Source organism: Aquarana catesbeiana, linkage group LG12 (assembly GCF_042186555.1).
Source record: "Aquarana catesbeiana isolate 2022-GZ linkage group LG12, ASM4218655v1, whole genome shotgun sequence".
NCBI classification, from domain to species: Eukaryota; Metazoa; Chordata; class Amphibia; order Anura; family Ranidae; genus Aquarana; species Aquarana catesbeiana.
Genome location: NC_133335.1, coordinates 59,911,015 through 59,932,138, shown reverse-complemented (window position 1 = coordinate 59,932,138; position 21,124 = coordinate 59,911,015). Strand labels below are relative to the sequence as shown.

General features: G+C 43.4%; 1 protein-coding gene across 1 annotated transcript in view; it reads left to right on the top strand.

Moving 5' to 3' along the window:
- The window catches only part of LOC141114291 (NXPE family member 4-like), a 105,786-nt gene that overhangs the window by 69,995 nt on the left and 14,667 nt on the right, over positions 1-21,124 (top strand). Inside the window, exons 3-4 of the mRNA XM_073607895.1 lie at positions 1,727-2,439; positions 17,645-17,706. Coding sequence (XP_073463996.1) covers positions 1,727-2,439; positions 17,645-17,706 — 775 coding nt within the window. The remainder of the gene's footprint in view (positions 1-1,726; positions 2,440-17,644; positions 17,707-21,124) is intronic.

The following is a 21,124-nucleotide window of genomic DNA, read 5'->3' as shown; positions in this document are numbered from 1 at the left end:
TAAAGGGTTTAAAACCACTTTAAAGTTCATGTGTAAAGGCAGGTGTCCCAATACTTTTGGTAACATACTGTATGTCAGTTTCTCTAGCATTATGCTATACTTGCACCTTAACTCTCTCCTTCTAGGATATGTGTGGTATCGAATTTGTCTTTGACACTCTGCACATCTCTTTGCTTATCTCTGCATCCCATCCACAGCTCACCTCTTTGTTCTTTCTTTCCCCTGTCCACAGCTCACACCTTCTCCCCCTGTCCATAGCTCAACTCTGTACTCCTAACCACAGATCACCTTAGCACCACCCCATTCACAAATCACCCTTGCCCCCTGTCAACATCTCACCTCTGCACCCCTCCAATCCTCCAGTCACATCTTACACCCCTAGTCCACAACTCACCTCTGCACCACCATCCACATTATTTATGCCTCCTTTCCACATTTTACTTCTGCGCCCCATCTAAAGCTCACCCCAGTTCACAGCTCTTACCTTGGCCACCCCCCTATCTTTCACCTCTGCACCCCCCTCTTCCCCCACAGTTCTCACCTGTACACAACCTGCTCCCTCCACAGCTCTCATATTGCTCATATTGCACAACCTGTGTTCTGCCCTCTGCAATTCTCACCTCTGCACATCCCCCCTTTACCTGTTTTCCTCTCTGCACAATTCCCACAGCTCTCCTCTATTCTTAACCCCCCCCCCAGCTTTCCACTCTCCACAAATCCCCTCCCCCCTACTTTCCAGTTCTCCTCTCTGTACAAATTCCCCCCACAGCTCTCCCCTCTGCACAAATCCCCCCAGTTCTCCTCTCTGCACACATTCCCCCAGTTCTCCTCTCTGCACAAATTCCCCCAAGCTCTCCTCTCTGCACAAATCCCCCCCCCTGCTCTCCTCTCTGCACAAATCCTCCCTCCGTAACTTTCTCAGTTCTCCTATCTGCACAAACTCACTCTCCCCAAAGCTCCTCCCCTTTTCATTCACAGCTCCCTCTCTTCTTCAGCAAAGCCAGCACCACAGTACAGCATAGTCTAATTGGGGAGCTCTACCTATCAGGACTGTAGCACAAAGCCGATGAGGAGTTTCAGAGCTCTTTACTCGGCTCCCTGCTACAATGTCTACAATGAGTAGTGGTGACAGGGGAAGGTACAGAAACTGCCTCCCAAATCACCAAAGGCAGCTGCACCGGCATCCGAAGCACTCACCAGGGCTCAAGGGCAGGAGCTCTAGGTGCCCAGTGCCAGAACAGAGAACCCGGTAGAGGAAGTGAGCTGAGCAGAAAACTTCCTCTACTGTCTTCTGTGTTCCAGCACATTTTGGCTAAAAAAAAGCCCTGGTCCTTAGTCTTCTGGGTGTCATTTGAACCAGAAGACACTGTGGGTGCTGGATTCCATGGAACCACTACCTGAGAAGGCATACTGCTAATACAGTGTAATGATACAGAGTGTTGGTGACATTGCTATACCAGTCTTGCTCTCTGCATCATTGAAGAACGCCATTAGGACAAGATCTGAAGAGGAAAGGAACCCTCTACAAGATGTGACTGACGTGAATAAATATATTTCATAAAATTGTGTGGGGCAAACTTTATGGGTGTTACTGGGGGAGAACCTGAAGCTGGGCTTTACGTTTTCAATTGTTTTATCCCCCCTGCCCACCTTAATTCAACATATAATTTTTTCAAACCTTTGATCGCTTTAAATCAGTATTTATAACTATATTTATTTATTCCAGAGCTCAGATGCAGTTCTGCATTCCAGCAATCCCACTGTAGACCACAAGGAAAAAACTATAACAATTGCCAGTTTCCCATTAGAGGATGAAATTCAAGCTTCTCTCATCTTCAAAAACATTTCTGTCCTGATTCCTTCCATCACGTTTAACCACAAGGACCACACAACCAGTGCTAAGAAGAGCAGAGCCACCATACTGAACCCAAGAAAAAAGTATTGTGTTGGAGAGACAATAATTGTCCAAATTGAGATGTTTGACCATTTGGGTAACAGGAAAACATATGGAGGAGACTTCATAAGAGCTAGGATCTTTTCTCCAGATCTTAAAGCTGCGGCTTCTGGGAGAATTGAAGATTTTAACAATGGAACCTATCATGCCTATTTCACTTTATTTTGGGAAGGAAAGGTTTTCTTCTCATTGGTCCTCTACCATTCAAGTGAGGCTGTCTCAGCTTTGTGGAGAGCAAGGAATCAGGGCTATGGCCTCATTTACTTCACGGGAACTTTTACAAATGGAACTCATCAACTGAAGTCTGAATGTGGATTCCAACCGAACACAAAGAAGGAAATATGTGAATATAGAAAGGAAGGATACAATGAATTATTTTACTGCGCTAAACCAGAATCTTTTGATTGTAGGTCATTAATATATCTTCAGTCTTTCAACAGGGATCTCTCCTTTCTAAGCACACTTGAAAAATCTCTCTTGGACAGGTCAGTACATATTCGATAAAAAACTGTTTAAATTTCAACAAAAACATATACAAATTGTGCAAGGAATCAATACAATATATATTTTGTTGGACAACAGAGAAAACATCAGAACTCTGAAGTGGTTTTAGGCAGAATTGCACAAAATTTTACACAATTTAAATAATTTACAAATTGACAACATTTTACACAGTCTTGGCCAGGGAATTTAAAGCTGAACTATAGGCAAACAACTAAACTTACAGATGAAATACACATACTGTATAGGAGTTGTTTTAAAAGACAAATGCATACTCTGTATTTGTCTTAAATTTTTTTAGCTAAATACCTTTATGTTTAAAATTGTAATGTATCAGTTGCATAACCACTATAGTCCCATTGTTCTCCTTCCTGTGGTATGTCAGTGGGCAGGGAGCTGCTGTGACACAGGGACTACATGTCCTAGAGGTCTGCCGCTGTGGGCATAGCCGCTGTGCTATTTGGGCCAATAATAAAGACCACTGGCAGGTGTGGCTGCATCATTACATCACATCTGTAGTACTAAGAACTACAGGGGGAAGGGCCATAAAATGACAGAAGCCACTGTTGATGCTTAAAGGCTAAGTTCACTCCTTTTTTCTAAATTCCAGCTCCCCTATGTTCCAATATAGCAATAATTTCTAACAGCAATTAACAGCTTTCCATTAATTCTACACAGGCTTACCTCACTCTCTTCATAGCTGTTTAAAAACACTGCTCAATTACTTCTGCCTTACTTCCTGGACAGACTTTAGGTCATGACACAGGAAGGAGTTGACCAGCCAATCTCATTAGCACACTCCCTGTATCATCTACCCTCAACTGGTCAACTCCTTCCTGTGTCATAACCTAAAGTCTGACCAGGAAGTAAGGCAGAAGTAATCGAGCAGTGTGTTTAAACACCTATGAAGAGAATTAGGTAATCCAGTGTAAAATTAATGGAAAGCTGTTTTATTTTTGCTAAATAAGTTCATTAATGCTATACTGGTACATAGGGGAATTTAGAAAAGAAAAAAGGTGAACTTAGTCTTTAATATTGTGCACAATGAAGTTTCCACGAAGCTATTGCCAGGGACGAATACACAAAGGTGCCCTGTGATGTAGAACTCGGAGCTGTAATGCACAGAAAAAAATGAAGTGCACTCAGGATTCCCTGTGGGCAAAGATAAGTAAAAAATATCCAAACTGGAGTCCTGCTTGAAAGACAAGCATAAGAATTTTATCATATTGATTTATTTTTAAAAAATCATATTACAACTATACAAGCTAGGTACAACTAGTGAAATTTGGTCCTGTTTTCTTCAACCTTCTACATAATAACCACAGTGGGGTCACTTGCTTGGCATTGTTGCCATTTAGAGAACGCCTTGCATTTTTTTCAATGAATGCAGGGCCTTCGCTGATTGAAAAAGGTGGAGATTATAATGTCACTACCCTGCCTCTCCATCTCATCAAATTAGAGAATGCCTTGTATTCACTGAAAAAAGGTATAAGTAAGGATGAGCTGAACACCCCCGGTTCGGTTCTCACCAGAACATGCGAACAGGCAAAAAATTCAGACGAACACACAAACACCGTTAGTCTATGGGACACGAACATGAAAAATTAAAAGTGCTCATTTTAAAGGCTTATATGCAAGCTATTGTCATAAAAAGTGTTTGGGGACCAGGGACCTGCCCCAGGGGACATGTATCAATGCAAAAAGTTTTAAAAACTGACGTTTTTTCGAGAGCAGTGATTTTAAAAATGCTTAAAGTGAAACAATAAAAATAAAATATTCCTTTAAATATCGTGCCTGGGGGGTGTCTAGAGTATGCCTGTAAAGTGGCGCAGTTTAGCTGTGTTTAGAACAGAAAAGTCCAAATATGTGTTATAGTTGTTGATTATACTTTTAAGGAAGCTAGGAGGCACATTCTTGTATTTAACCACCGTCGTTATAGGTCGGTACTTTGAAGGAGGATATTGTTGTTATGGCAGCAGCTAGCTGCCATAACCCCAGCATCCTCTTCTTCAGCGGGCGGTCCGCTACAAGATTAAAGTCACTGCGGCGGATTCGTCGCGGGATCACTTTTATCGTCAGCGGGAGAGGGCCCCCCCTTCCGCCGTGCTTCGGTGCCCTCCGCCACTTACCGGAGCTGTCGGCAGCGGCGGAGGCGATCGCGTCTGTCCCCTGCCTGAGTATGGAGACGAGTGAGGGGAAGATGGCCCCCACCCATCTCTATATTACTGCAGGGCGGAAGCGACGTCAAAATGTCACTTCTGCCCATAGATCTTAAAGGGGCATTTTTTTTTTCATTTTTTAAAATGTTTTTTTTTATTGCATTTTAATGTACAGTGGTGACGGAAAGTATTCAGACCCCCTTAAATTTTTCACTCTTTGGTATATTTCAGCAATTTGCTTTCTTTTTGAATAAATCTGCAAAAATGTCAACAATTCTGTGTTTTTCTGTCAATATGGGGTGCTGTGTGTACATTAATGAGGAAAAAATGAATTTAAATGATTTTAGCAAATGGCTGCAATATAACAAAGAGTGAAAAATTTAAGGGGGTCTGAATACTTTCCGTCCCCACTGTAAGTATGAGATCTGAGGTCTTTTTGACCCCAGATCTCATATTTAAGAGGTCCTGTCATGCTTTTTTCTATTACAAGGGATGTTTACATTTTAAAAAAAAAAAAAAAACAGTGTAAAAATGTAAAAAAAAAAGGTAAAATAAATAAGAAAAAAAAAAAAATTTTTAAAAGCGCCCCGTCCCGATGAGTTTGCGTGCAGAAGCGAACACATACGTGACTAGCACCCGTATATGAAAACGGTGTTCAAACCACACATGTGAGGAATCACCGCAATCGTTAGCACGAGAGCAATAATTCTAGCCCTAGACCCACTCTGTAACTTAAAACCTGTAGAATTTTTTAAACGTCGCCTATGGAGATTTTTAAGGGTAAAAGTTTGTCGCCATTCCACGAGCAGGCGCAATTTTGAAGCGTGACATGTCGGGTATTAATTTACTCAGCATAACATTATCTTTCACAATATAAAAAAAATTGGGCTAACTTTAATGTTGTCTTATTTTTTAATTCAAAAAATGTATATTTTCCAAAAAAAGTGCGCTTGTAAGACCACTGCGCAAATATGGTGTGACACAAAGTATTGCAACGACCACCATTTTATTCTCTAGGATGTTAGAAATAAAATGTATAATGTTTGGGGGCTCTAAGTAATTTTCTAGCAAAAAACATGTTTTTAACTTGTAAACAACAAATCTCAGAAAGAGGCTTGGTCCTTAAGTGGTTAAGCATATTTCAGTTTATTAATATTTTTGATATGACTGGCTCAAAAGTCCAGCTTCTGATTCTGCCACAGCATTTTAACAGGACTGATGTCAAGACTTCAAAATGACGATTCTAAAATATAGGATTTCTTCTGGTTTAGTCATTTTGTTGTTGGATCATTGTCATTTGACTGAGCCAACTTTGATTATTAAATCATGGACAGATGTCCTGACAGGCTACTGTAGAATTTCCAACTCCAGCTTAGAATATACTGGTCAGTCAGTGAGCTGTCCCGTGGCAGCACAGCAACCCCATGTCGTCATACTCCTTCGAATCTGCTTTTGAGTTGACGTTTTAGTGTTTGCTTTTCTCACAAAGATATAAAACATATTCTATATCTGATATGTTTTTCCATGTTCCCATGAGGCTTCAAAAAAGCACTAAAAAGGCACTAAAAAATACTGGGCCAAGCAACAGTCTGCTATCCATCTTATACGACTTCTCCACAACCCAGGTTAGCTTTTGGCTAGCCATAAGGACCATTTTTTTAATCAGATATTTTTTGAGAAAAGGTTTTCCGGTTTTACAAAACAATGAAAGAGACTTTCACATGTTGGCACATCAAGATCTACAATGTGAGTTTTACAAAGGAAAGGAGAAAGCAGAAGACATTGCTAATCAATTGCAAGAAAATACGGTGGACAAACACTGATCACTTCTAAAGCCGCGTACACACGGGCGGACTTTTCGATCGGACTGGTCCGACGGACTTTCAACGGACTTTTGACGGACTTCCGACGGACTTTTTAATGAACGGACTTGCCTACACACGATCACACCAAAGTCCGACGGATTTGTACGTGATAATGTACACCGGACTAAAATAAGAAAGTTGATAGCCAGTAGCTAATAGCTGCCCTAGCGTCGTTTTTTGTCTGTCGGACTAGTATACAGACGAGCAGATTTCTGGGTCCGGCGGAGTTACGATGTAAAGATTTGAAGCATGTTCCAAGCATGTTTTTTAATCAGATATTTTTTGAGAAAAGGTTTTCCATTTTTACAAAACAATGAAAGAGACTTTCACATGTCGGCACATCAAGATCTACAATATGAGTTTTACAAAGGAAAGAAGAAAGCAGAAGACATTGCTAATCAATTGCAAGCAAATACAGTGGACAAACACTGATCACTTCTAAAGCCATGTACACACGGGCGGACTTTTCGACCAGACTGGTCCAACGGACTTTCAACGGACTTTTGACGGACTTCCGACTGACTTTTTAATGAACGGACTTGCCTACACACAATCACACCAAAGTCCTATGGATTCGTACGTGATGACGTACACCGGACTAAAATAAGGAAGTTGACAGTTGCCAGTAGCCAATAACTGCTCTAGTGTCGTTTTTTGTCTGTCGGACTAGCATACAGACGAGCGGATTTCTGGGTCCGGCGGAGTTACGACGTAAAGATTTGAAGCATGTTCCAAATCTAAAGTCCGTCAGATTTTCGACTGGAAAAGTCCGCTGAAGGTCCGATGAAGCCCACACATGATCGGATGGTCCGTCGGACCAGTCCGGTCGAAAAGTCTGACCGTGTATACGCTGCATTATACAGTGTCTCAAAAAAGTCAGTACATCCCTCACATTTTTGTTAATATTTTATTATCTTTTCATGTGACAACAATGAAGAAATTACACTTTGCTACGGTGTAAATTTACTGTCCCCTCAAAATAACTCAACCGTTGGCAACAAAAGTGAGTACACCCCTTAATGAAAATGTCCAAATTGGGCCCAATTAGACATTTTCCCTCCCCGATGTCATGTGACTTGTTAATGTTACAAGGTCACAGGTGTGAATGGGGAGCAGGTGTGTTAAATTTGGTGTTATCGCTCTCCCTCAAGAACATACAGTGGTTTAACAGGACAGGTTCCACTCAGAACAGGCCTTGCCATGGTTGACCAAAACAGTTGAGTGCACATGCTCAGCGTCATATCCAGAAGTTGTCCTTGGGAAATAGACTTATGAGTGCTGCCAGCATTGCTGCAGAGGTTGAAGGGGTGGGAGGGTCAGCCTGTCAGCGCTCAGACCATGCGTCACACACTGCATCAAATTGGTCTGCATAGCTGTTGTCCCAGAAGGAAGCCTCTTCTAAAGATGATGCACAAGAAATCCCGCAAACAGTTTGCTGATGATTCCAGATTACTGGAACCATGTCCTGTGGTCTGATGAGACCAAGATAAACTTATTTGGTTCAGATGATGTCAAGCGTGTGTGGCGGCAACCAGGTGAGGAGTACAAAGACAATTGATTCTTGCCTACAGTCAAGCATGGTGGTGAGAGTGTCATGGTCTGGGGCTGTATGTGTGCTGCCTGCACTGGGGAGCTACATTTCAGTGAGGGAAACATGAATGCCAAGATGTACTGTGAAATCCTGAAGCAGAGCATGATCCCCTCTCTTTGGAGACTGGGCCACGGGGTATTCCAACATGATAATGACCCCAAACACACCTCCAAGACAGCCACTGCCTTGCTAAAGAATCTGAAGGTAAAGGTGATGGACTGGCCAAGCATTTCTCCAGATCTAAACCCTATCGAGCATTTATGGGGCATCCTCAAACGGAAGGTGGAGGAACACAAGGTCACTGACATCCACCAGCTCTGTGATGTCATCATTAAGGAATGGAAGAGGACTCCAGTGGCAACCTGTGAAGCTCTGGTGAACTCCATGCCCAAGAGGGTTAAGGAAGTGCTGGAAAATAATGGTGGCCACACAAAATATTGACACTTTGGGCCCAATTTGGACATTTTCAATTAGGGGTGTACTTACTTTTGTTACCAGTGGTTTAGACCCTTAATGGCTGTGTGTTGAGTTATTTTGAGGAGACTGCAAATTTACACTGCTATACAAGCTGTACGCTCACTACTTTACATTGTAGCAAAGTGTCATTTCTTCAGTGTTGTCACATGAAAAGATATACCATAATAAAATATTTACAAAAATGTGAGGGGCGTACTCACTTTTGTGAGATACTGTATATGTATCTTCAAATCGAATCTAGACACATTATAGTATTACGAAAGCAATAAGCAACCAGTAGCCTTAGTCCACATAGCAAATCAGAAGATTGGTAATATAGAATTGTCAAGATACATGAGGAACATTTTAAATTACATTTATTTTACAAACAGCAGATAAAAGCAATAGAGATGATAACTATAATATTTTTAGGCTAATTATATTTATTTTTTAAGTCTATGTTTTTAGATTGATGTTTTCAAAAATGTTTGATACTCAGTAGTTGTCCATTTTAGTTAATTTCTCTGCGTTTAAAAATAAATTAACAGCATTTTTGCAAACAGATGAACAAATGATGGCCTTATATGTAGCAATAAAATATTTGAAAATCATTTCAGTATGCAAAGTAGTTAAAAAGGTATTGATGCATAAACTGGAAAATTCCAAAACTTTACAGCATTATTACACCCATCGATTTACCTGTTTTTCAACAGTTAAATTAACCACTTGCTGACTGCTCTATAACACTTTTGTGGGCAGAATCACATACATATATGCTATTCTGCATTTTTGCCTGCAGGGAGCTTGTGCGTGCACTGGCAGGCCACTTCTGCTGTGATAATTCACAGCAGAAGCTGATCTGCGGGTTCCAGGGACTAGATGTCCTCCGGCACCCTCTGATCGTTAGTAAAACACAGAGAACTGAGATAAGATGTAAACAAGGCTTTTCTCAGTTCTGACAGGGGAAAGGGAATGATCCTGTGTCTCTGCAAAGCAGGGACTGGAATCGATCTCTTCCCCTAGTTTAAGCAGGACAATGTGTACACAAAAACACTGGCTAGGCACACCGTTAACCCTTTGATTGCCTTAGATGTTTAAACCTTTCCCAGCCAGTGTCATTAGTACAGTGGCAGTGCATATTTTTAGCACTGATCACTGTATTAGTGTCACTGGTTCCTGCAAATTGTCAAAAGTGTTAATTAGTGTCCAATATGGCAGTCCCGCTATAAGTCTCCGATCACCACCATTACTAGTATAAAATAAATAAATACAATTTTCATTAATATATCCCATAGTTTGTAGACGCTATAATATTTGCGTAAAAAAAAAAATTATATATGCTTATTGGGATTTTTTTACCAAAAACATGTAACAGAATACATATTGGCCTAAATTTATGAAGATATTTGATTTTTTACGTATTGGATATGTTTTATAGCAGAAAGTAAAAAAATGATTTTTTTTTTTTTTTCAAAATTGTCAGACTTTTTTTGTTTATAGCATAAAAAATACAAAACGCAGTGGGGATCTAATACCACCAAAAGAAAGCTCTATTTGTGGGAAAAATGACATAAATTTTATACACAGTGTCGCACAAAGTGCAATTGTCAGTTAAAGTAACAAAGTGCCGAATCGCAAAAAATGGCCTGGTGATGAAGGGGGGAAATCTTCTGGAGGTCAAATTGTTAAAGGCATGCCATGAATAACTGTCACATCTTTTTGTGCACTCAACCAAACGGTCAAGCCATCAAATGCATGGTGTCAAAACTGATTACATGTGCAGCACCAATGAAACTGCAGATCAAACAGAAGATAAGATGGCAGCTTCCTTGGCTGTAAATGATAGAAGGGTTTAGTTCCACACAATCTGGTTTGAACAGTTTGAACGGTTTTGATAATAGACATGAAGGGGTAAAATGTTTTAATGTTGAAGTATAGCTACACTATCTACAGGAACAAAGTATTTTATTGCAGCGTGCTAGCCCAGATGTGGTGACTGAATTCATTTTCTTTTCAGCAAAGTACATTTTCTGCAAAGACAGAAAAATTCCTTTAGAGCCTGCTAGAAACCCTGGCATGTTTCCTAAACTGAAATCTCAATTTTATTTCCCTTGTTAGGTGTCTTCTGTGCACTAAAAAAACAATGTCCCTTTATGTAATAGAGATGATGAGAGGGGAGTTGTGTATAGTTTAGATCAGGAAAACAGCCTAGGGCAAGGGTAGGCAACCTTTCAGAGTTTGAGATCTACCCAGACAACATGGATGAAATCAAAGATCTCCCACAGTAGTGTCCTCTGCCCTCCTTCACATTACCCCCCCCCCCCACACACACACAGTAATGTACTCTGTCCCCCACAGTAGTGTCCTCTGCCCTCCTTCACATTATCCCCCCACAGTAATGTACTCTGCCCCCACAGTAGTGTCCTCTTCCCCCCTTCACATTACCCCCCCCCCCACAGTAATGTACTTTGCCCCCCACAATAGTGTCCTCTCCCGTCCTTCACATTATCCCCCTCACAGTAATGTACTCTGCCCCCTACAGTAGTGTCCTCTGCCCTCCTTCACATTATCCCCCCACAGTAATGTACTTTGCCCCCCACAGTAGTGTCCTCTGCCCTCCTTCACATTCCCCCCACAATAATGTACTCTGCCCCCCACAGTAGTGTCCTCTGCTGTCCTTTACATTATCCCCCCCACAGTAATGTACACTGCCCCCCACAGTGGTGTCTGTAGTGTCCTCTGCCCTCCTTCACATTATCTCCCCAACAGTAATGTACACTGCCCCCCACAGTAGTATCCACTGCCCCCCGCACAGTAGTGTCCTATACACATCTGCCCCCCACAGTAATGTCCTCTGCCCCCCCCACATAGTAGTGCCCCTTCCCCCGCCACAATAGTGTCATCTGCACCTCTGCTCCGCCCATAGTAGTGTCATCTGCCCTCTTTCATATCACCCCCCCCCCACTGTAGTGTCCTCTGCCCCTCTCCTCCCCCCACAGTTGTGTTGTGTACCCCCTCTGCCAAAAGCAGTGTCCTCTGGTCCCCATAGCAGTTTCCCTTGCCCCCTCCAGTAGTGTCCTCTACCCCTCCCCGCACAGTAGTGTCCTATGCACCTCTGCCCCCCACAGTAGTGTCCTCTGCCCCCCCACATAGTAGTTCCCTTTTCACCCCCACAATAGTGTCGTCTGCACCTCTGCTCCCCCCATAGTAGTGTCCTCTGCCCTCCTTCACATCACCCCCCCACAGTAATGTCCTCTGCCCCTCTCCTCCCCCCACAGTTGTGTCGTGTAACCCATCCCCCAAAAGCAGTGTCCTCTGGTCCACTGATCCCCATAGCAGTTTCCCTTGCCCCCTTCAGTAATGTCCTCTGCCCCCCACCCCCTTCCCAGCATTTTCTTTTGCCCCTTCACAAACACACACCACTGTGTACTATAAGTAGCAATCTCCTAACTGACAGCAAGTGTACATCAGAGTGAAGAGCAGGAGGCAGCTCAGTACCGAACGAAGGGCGGGAGCGGGAGCTGCCGGAGTTAACTTTTCATATTAACAAGCTGGTGATTCATTGCTAGGAACACACAGCTTCCTAGTAACTAATCACCTACTGGTTAACTTGAAAGGTTAACTGAGGCAGCTCCTGCTCCAGCCCTCCATCCAATACTGTGCTGCCTCCAACTCTATACTCTGCAGTAAAGATGAGAGCGGTGGAGGAAGCAGAGGGGAAAGATCGGCAAAGCAGGCAATGTTTGTGATCTATCCTTCAGCTGCCCACAGTCAATGGGTAGATCACGATCGACTGGTTGTCGACCCCCGGCCTAGTGTTACATCGCTGCTCCTCCATAGATACAGTATCATAAGTAAATTTTTCACTGGGGTTGTTCTGGCAAAAATGGGACAGAGGGTGAAGTAGTGAATGGAGTAACGGGCAGAGTAGGGGGTGAGGGCGCAATAGTGGTGCCCATAGCATGATGGGTTGTCACCTTTGTGCTGGAAAAATATGGGGTAAAACAGGAGGATTGCTTAAAGGGCATCATTAAAATGCACAATTCCTCCCTCATTGCGGATTTTGGTCACTATTCAGGCCTTACTATTAATTGGTCCAAGTCCGCACTGATGTGCCTGGATGGGACCTCTGGCTTGATTGCATATCTTCCTTGTCCTGTCCCCATAGTGACTTCCTTTAAATACCTAGACATTTATAAATCCCCTAAACTGACTGATTACTATAGGCTAAATATATATCCCTTGCTGACTCGCTTCAGAGACAAAATAAATGTATAGAACAGACTCAAAATGTCCTTGGTAGGGAAGACGAATCTCATCAAGATGATTCTGATGCCCCAACTCCTGTACCTGCTACACAACACACCGGTCAAGTATTTTCAAATTCCATTGAAAATATTTTGAGTAGTCAACTCCCTATTCAGAGTACTATTGTGGCACACTAATCCCCCCAGGATCAAATTGGAGCAGCTACAGTATCCAAGGGAGGGGGGAGGTCTTGCACTCCCCAACCCTTGGATATATTATCTGGCTGCACAGTTACAGCACCTGATAGGAGCTATGGCTCCATCTCCTGTAGACTCGTCAGCTAAACTTCTGCTGATTGGCACAGGGGCAGAGTCGATACCAGAGGGCCTGGAGGCTCAGATTTTTCAGCGACCTAACAAACAAATGCCCACTTACACACTTCTTCAAAAGGTGTGGAACAAGGTTAAACAACTGCAACATGTCACGGGGTACACAGCCTACAGCCCAATTTGGGGGAATGGTTCCTATAAACTTCAACAGGGTCCCAGATGGCGTCCCATGGGAATTACTTACCTCAGACATATCTTTCATAACGGGAAATTGCTTTCTTTCGCAGACTTGCAATCTAAATATGCATTACCTTCCAATATGCTTTTCTACTACTTACAATTAAAACATGCAGGTCAGGCGCAGGGTGTCGCAGTGGACTGGGTGCAGTCTCCCACACCTATCTTCCACATACTACAAAACGCAACAGACACAAAGGGTATAATATCCCAATGTTACCTCATGCTTCTTTCTTCATTTCTGGAGGGACATCCCATGAAGGCAGCGTCACAATGGGAGGCAGATTTAGGCCCCATCACAGGGGAGCAATGGGAAGAGGCCCTTCAAGCTGTTAACATCTGTTCTCTAAATGTATCACAAAAAGTTTCCCAATTATACATGTAGCGCCCACCTACTTAGGTGTGCTAACTAGTTAGTGAGGGTTAGTGTTAGGTGAAAATCCAGGCATTACCCTGCCGGTTTAAGCCTGGTTGGGTTTATTTTGGTTGGGAGAAATGACAGAGTAGAATTGGGGGTGTGACCACCTGCATTCTGTCGAGAATGATGCCTTGTTTGTCCAGTGAGAGGTGCTGGAAGACAGGTAAATTTGGAACAGGATGCAGTTAGTTGTATGGATCACCCTGAGCCAATCATTAATTTGAACGGGCAGGGGCTATCAGGTCTATATAAACTGTGGGTCACATGCTCAAGGGAGGTTGGCTGATGGGAAAGGAATAGCAGAGGAAGACAGTATGTAGAAGCTGGTGCAGCTCAAGAGTTCTCCCCTCTGGGGAGGGGAACGTGCCTTGTCAGGAGGAGAAATGGAGGAGATAACAGAAGGAATCTGCAACATTTAAATGGAGGAGACTGCTATTACCAACAGAAGAAGGACTGGGAGAGGACCCTCTATGGCAAGCATGGACGGTTGCTCAGGAGTACACGTGAGTGTAAACCCAGGGAAACAGTAATTCCAAAGACTGAAGTTGTTAAGGTGCTGACCGTGGAGTCTTAAAGAGTTATCACCCTGGAGAAATCCAAACAGTCAGTCTAAGAACTTTATTCGGAGTATTGTTCTTCGGACATAATTTGGAAGGGCTGTATGGTTGGGAAGTAGTAGTAAACAGGAGGGAGAAGATATGCAGACCATTACAGGAACCAAGTTTATAAAGGCAGCTCATATTTCTTGAGACTCACATTCTTTCTGCTATGCATCAATGGAAAGAATAAAGTTCACGTTTATCTGTTTAAGACTGCTGCGTCATCAGTTCAAGGAAGGGGGTTAATAGAACCACACTGGCGAAAAAGAATGAACTACCCAGCAGCTCCTACGGGGATAGTGCACTGCATACATCCTATTAAGAGTGCACTACACTCCAGTAAAACTTTACAAGATGGGTACAGTGCAGGACCCGCTGTGTGGCAGGTGCAAGACAATGCCGAGTGACCTGATACATCTCCTCTGGCGCTGCCCCAAACTCCACAGGTATTGGACTGGGGTCATGGCCCTACTCAATCGGGTATTTCAAACTAATGTCCCTCTTGATCCACTAGGGTGCCTTTTAGGGGTATTGGAAAGGACAATCCCGGAAGAGATGACAAGGACGGCCTTTGCCAGAGCATTGTTTCAGGCTAGGAAAACAATACTTATGAGCTGGAAATCTGCTACACCACCGATGGTTAAAACATGGATTCAGCATATGGGTAGCACCTTTACTATGGAAAAATACATATACCAGCATAGAGGGAATCCTGGGAGATTTGATAAGTTATGGGCTGCATGGCTTGATACGCCAGGTATAAGCCCCAGAGAATTGGTACAGATGTTTTACATGTATGATGATGTTTTGTGTTTCTTGAGCAATAAAAACATTTTGATTTAACATGATTAGAGGGTGCCAACCCACACATGAAGTTGTGCACCTGATCAGTGTACTTCAGCATAAGTGACATTTAAACAAAGGCTAGTGGCTAGATTGTCAGGGCTGTCATGTCAGCAGGCAGTGACAGAGTCTGTAAACCAAGCAAGAGTCAGGGCGGGTTGTGATCAGTAACATATCTATTATCTAGCCAAGAGTCAGGACAGGTGGCAGTCAGCAGGGTAATCCATTATCCAGGCAGGAGTCAGAGTGAAAGAAAGTCTCCTGCCCTCTCCCTTCATATGACAGAGCCGGGCTTCCCTTCACTCTGAGCTGCATATTGTTTTCTAGTAATTGAAATGGTAAAGCTGTACTGAGGATTCTGTACTGTACTGAGGGGGAGGGCCGTCTGAACTGGGAATGGGGGAATGCCTGTACTGAGGGGTATGTATTGGGGAGGGTGGATTCCTGTATTGAGGGGTATTTATTGGGGAGGGGTTTTCCTGTACTGAGGAATCTGTATTGGTAAATGGGGGTGCCTGTACTGAGAGGTATGTATTGGGGAAGGGGATGCATGTACTGAGAGGTATGCAATAGGGAGGGGGTGCCTGTACTAAGGACTCTGTATTGGGGAAGGGGGGTGCCTATATTCAAAGGTATGTATTTGGGAGAGGGGTGCCTGTACTGAGGGGTCTATATAGGGGAGGGGGGTGCCTGTAGTGAGGGGTATGTATTGGGGAGGGGGGGTTGCATGTACTATGGGGTATATATTGGGGAGGGGGGTACCTGTACTTAGGAGTCTGTGTTCAAAAAGGGTGTGCCTGTACAGAAGAGTCTGTATTGGGGAAGGTGGTGTCCACGCTGAGGGGTCTGTATTGGGGGGGAGGGGTGCTTGTACTGAAGGGTCTGTATTGGCGAGTCGGGGTGCCAATACTGAAATACTGAAGGGTTTGTATTGCAGAAGGAGTGTCTGTTCTAGGAAATAGGTCTGCTCTGAGGGGTCTGTGCTGGGGCAGTCCATCTGTGCTGACAGGTCTTTGCTGGGGAGGGAGGGGGCAGTCTGTTCTGAGTGGGTCTACATTGTGGGGTTCGGTCTGTACTGAGGGATCTGTGCTGGGAGGGGTAATCTGTGCTGGGGGAGTCTGTAATGATGGGTTTGTATTGAGGGGTCTTTGTTGGGGGGGGTCAGACTGTGCTGGGGGGGTTGGTCTGTACTGAGGTTATATCCCATTTCACACATTCCAGGAGTAGGCTATGGTACAGTGGGTGTGTTGCTGCTAACAGCCTCCTAGGGTGATAATGGCTATACATACTGATAGAATATCAGGATGGTAACGGTTGGATATTTTGGCACTAATGGTGCCACCAGAGTGATAATAACTAGGCAAGCTGATACTCCAACATTTTAAGGGCTGGTTAGTTTGGTACTTCTGGTGCCCCCATGGTGATAACAGCCTGGCATGCTGGTATTTGTGAGACCTCAGGGCAGGATTGCCAGAGAATGCTGTTATTTGAGGTGCCTCAGAGTGAAAACAGTTGGATATGCGGGTACGTCTGGTGTCCCCAAGGTGATGGCTGGACATGCTGGTATTTTGGTGCCCTCTGGGGGACATTCCTTACTCAGCCCCCACTGCTCCTTCTGGGGCTTAACACAGCTGTGCCCTGATAGTCCTGGTCCCAGTGCAGAACCTCCACTTGTCATATGCTGATTGGACAGTCACCCCTCCGCAGATGACAATGGACCTTGCAGCAGTGGGTGTGAAGGTCATACTATGCCTGGCTGTAGGAGGATGGGGATGGGCAGTAGTCACAAGCTCCTATCCTCAGTGTCCTTAAGCATAGGTGTTGAAGCAACTTAGTATACTAGGTAGCAGTAGCCTGCATCTTAGCAACCAAGGACGCTAGAGGGCAAAAGCCACCTGTGTCCTAGCACTAACGCAAATAGGTGTGCACTGGAGTTGCCCTTTAACATCCTTGCTGTGTTGCCTCAGCTAACATAGGTACTTGCAATACAAATCTGTTGTTAATCACGTGTACAGTTTTGTACCCTTAAAGTGGAAGTAAACCCATAGCTTTCAGTTTCAAAAGAGTTACATTTCTGGCACATGCGGGGAATGTAACTGTCACATTGGATGTGCTCTAAACCAAACTGTTAAACCATTCAATGGCTGGTGACATAACGGATCATAAGTGCAAAACAATGGCAGTTGAAGATCAAACAGAGGCCATGATGGCAGCTTCCTTGGCTTAAAACGATAGGAAGGTTTACTTCCACTTTAATACCTATTTCATGTATTGCAAGAAATATTTATGAATATGTATAGGAAATAGGATTTAATAAGATTTACAAATGAATTTGAATCTAAAAAAAAAATGACGTATAGGTGGCATTTAATGACATACAACTATCTTGTGTATTATGAAACGTCAATATTATAAAATTCTATATTAATATTTTTTTTTTCCAGGGAAAATATTGCTATTGAAATCCCCAAAAACTTTGAATCCATTGATGTGAATTCATGTACAAGTGAGTAATCCTTAAAATTGTACATATCTTTGAAAGTTTTTATTATTTTCATTTGGTTTCTAAGGGAATCTTCACTCAACATCCACTAAAGGGTCTCAATATTTCCATCTGTCTCCTAATATGAGTGACAGGGAGGCAACAAAAGGCTGCAGAATCTGTATCTTTGCCCACATCCCCAGTTTTCATAGTACATGCAATCTCCATGATCATGGGTGCGACTTTAAAGCAAAAGTGGAACTTCCGCTGATTTGTCTCCTTTCCCCCTCCAGTGCCACATTTAGCCATTTTTGGGGGGAATGGATAAAAGACAGGTATCCTGTTCCCACTTTCGGGAGTCCAGGTCGTGGCCCATGACGTCCCCGCTCAGCTCCGTCCTCCTCCCTCCTCCTTCCCTTGCCGCCTCGCGCATGCGCAGTAGGGTTCCCGATGGAAAGACGTAAGGCTACACTGCCGGGTTCCCTTACCCGCAATGACGGCGGCATGCACCCGGCAGCTGATTGAAACATCAGCTGCGGTGCCGACATCGCTGGACTCCAGGACAAGTAAGTGTCCAATTATTAAAAGCCAGCAGTTGCAGTATGTGTAAGAGAATGTGTAAGAGAATTTGTGATTTTTAAGTGTACAGATTTAACCATGAATTTTTTTTTTTTCCTCAAAAGGTTTTTATTGTTTTCACATAAGTAAGGTTACAAACCGGTTTTGAACATACATATTTCACATGAACAGTATGAACATGAACAGGGAAAACAAGCAGTCAGGCATACAGTAGTACATTGTTCACACATGTAACTGTAATAATATTGTGTAATTTTAACCGACAGTATGTTTATATTCAGTTAGAGGCTTATTGAGACTGAATGTCAGTAAGGGTTCTCATGGGAAAATCCTTAATTGGGGGTTTAGTAGGAGTGGATCGGGTTATGTATCTATGTATTACCCCAGAGGTATCATCATTTGTCTCTCCTCTCAATATTATGGTGCTGCGACATTCGGTCTAACTTTGCTCAGGATAGGATATAAGTGGGTTGTGTTGTCGGTGGCATCCTGGTCAGGTCATTAATCTTAGGTTGTATATTAACTTCTGGGGAATGGTGGGTGGGTAGGAAGTGGAGAAGGTGTGGGGGGTGAGTATGACTCGGGTGTATCCGAGGATGGGGCAACTGATGACATGAGTTTATGAAAGTGGAGAGTATGGTAAAGGAGGTGAGAAGTAAGGGGGGGAAGAAAGATATCAGAATGATTAAGATTTGGGGAGTATTCAGTGACATGTGGGAAGCTGTGCGTCTCTCTTGCCTCCCTCCTCAGAGGGGGGCTCGCATTAGATCCATACCAGCTGATCAATGTCATGGGTATCTGTCGAGCCTATTCGCATAGTCGTTTGGGATTGTGGGAGAAAAGGTAGTAGAAATGTGCATATATTTACACAGTGGAATGGTAGGACAGTTTATGTCAAATATTTACTAATTTGGAGAGAAAAGGAAGGCGTAGTCTGACGTTGATCTGAAGTGTGTCCAACATGCCCATTTGTTATTAAATTTGTGCAGGGAGTCTCTAGCTATATGTATTAACTCTTCCATTTCAACGATTCTGTTAATTTTGTTGAGCCATTCTTTGATGGAGGGGGGTGTCTGGGATTTCCAGTGTGTGGGAATGCACTGTTTTGCTGCATTGATCATGTGCATCGCAAGCGATTTATGGTATGTTCTGTGTGGTAAGCTTGAATGATGTAGTAGAAATTGAGCGGGGGTTTCTTTACAAAGTGTAGGTGGTGACACGTGTGATTATCTTATGTACTTCTGTCCAGAACGTTTGCATAGAGGGACAATCCCACCATAAGTGAAGTAGGGTTCCTGGTTGATCAGTACATCTCCAGCATTCCTCTGGGATTGCAGGATTAATTTTATGCAGTAAGGCGGGTGTGCAGTACCAGCGAGTTTGGATTTTGAATCCATTTTCTTGAGTAGTCACATTGATAGATCCCTTGTGGATATTGAGATAAATTCTTTCCCATTCTTCCGGCGAAAGAGGTATAGACAGGTCTCTTTCCCAAGCAGTGCACATTGTTGAATTATTAGGCGTACAGTTTATGAAGAGAAGGGAGTGTGCAGTTGATATCATGTGTGTTTGCGGTGTTTTCTGGGAGCATATGCGTTCAAAGGGAGTCAGTTGTCTAGAACAGGAAAATTTCCTTTCTAGGTTTCTCAAGAAATGAGTAATCATGAGATATGTCCAGTCTGGTATCTGGGGTTTGTCAAACCTAGAAGAGAGTTGAGATGCTGAAAGGAATTTCTCTTGGTTGTAAAAGTCATGGGCTAGGATCTCTCCGTCAGTCCAGTGTTGCGTTAAGAAGTTAGTGTGCATGCCCGGGGTAAAATCCGGGTTCAGTCTGAGTGGGGTCATTGGGCCTTGGATTGTTGAGATGGAGGAGCGTTTGCAAGTCATGTGAAAGCTTTGAATTGTTGGTTTGATTAGAGGATGAAGCTTCATTTCGGTGGGAAAGTGACGTTCTAGAATCCAAGGTAATGATGCTAGGGAGAGGTTTGTGAAAGAATCCTTCAGTCTAACCCAATCTTTTGTGGTTCCGTGAAGATTCCAATATAGTATTCTGGTCATATGTACAGCTTTGTAGTAGTTGGTGGGGTCTGGCAAACCTATGCCTCCTAGATGTTTGGGTAAGGCTAACTGTGCATATTTAATTCTAGGTTTGTGGCCCCCCCCAAAGGAAGGTGGAGCTGATGTGTTTGTAGGATTTGAAGAAGGTCAGTGGCACGTGGATCGGGACAGTCTGCACTATAAATAGGATTCGTGGAAGAGCATTCATTTTTAGAATTGCAGCTCTCCCGAACCACGAGAACACCGGCCTATTCCAATTTTTTAGGTCTTCTGTAAGATTGTTTAGTATTGGTAAATAATTTTTTGTATATAAGTTGGATAATTTTGCGGGTAGTTGTATGCCTAGATAGGTGATCGCCTCTGGCTGCCACTGAAAGGGGAAATTTGTTTTGCATTGATCGACTATGGGTGAGGGCAAGGAGACATTAAGGGCAAAGGATTTAGTACAGTTAATTTTGAGGTTGGATATCAGGCCAAATTTTCAAAATTCTTCGAGTAGGACTGAGAGTGTGATCTCCGGACGTGTGAGAGATAGGAGTATGTTGTCTGCCTAAGCAGCTAATTTGTATTCTCTTTGGCCAGTGGATACCCCTCTTATGTCTGGGTTTTGACGTATGGAACACAATAGAGGTTCGAGTGTGAGGAAAAATAGAGTGGGGGAAAGAGGACACCCCTGCCTCGTTCCGTTGCGGATGGGGAAGGCATTCAACAGGGTGTTATTTACTGTAATTTTGATGGAAGGTTGGGCATATAAGGGAAATATAAGATTGAACATTTACGGACCTATTCCCAGGGCCTTTAGGAC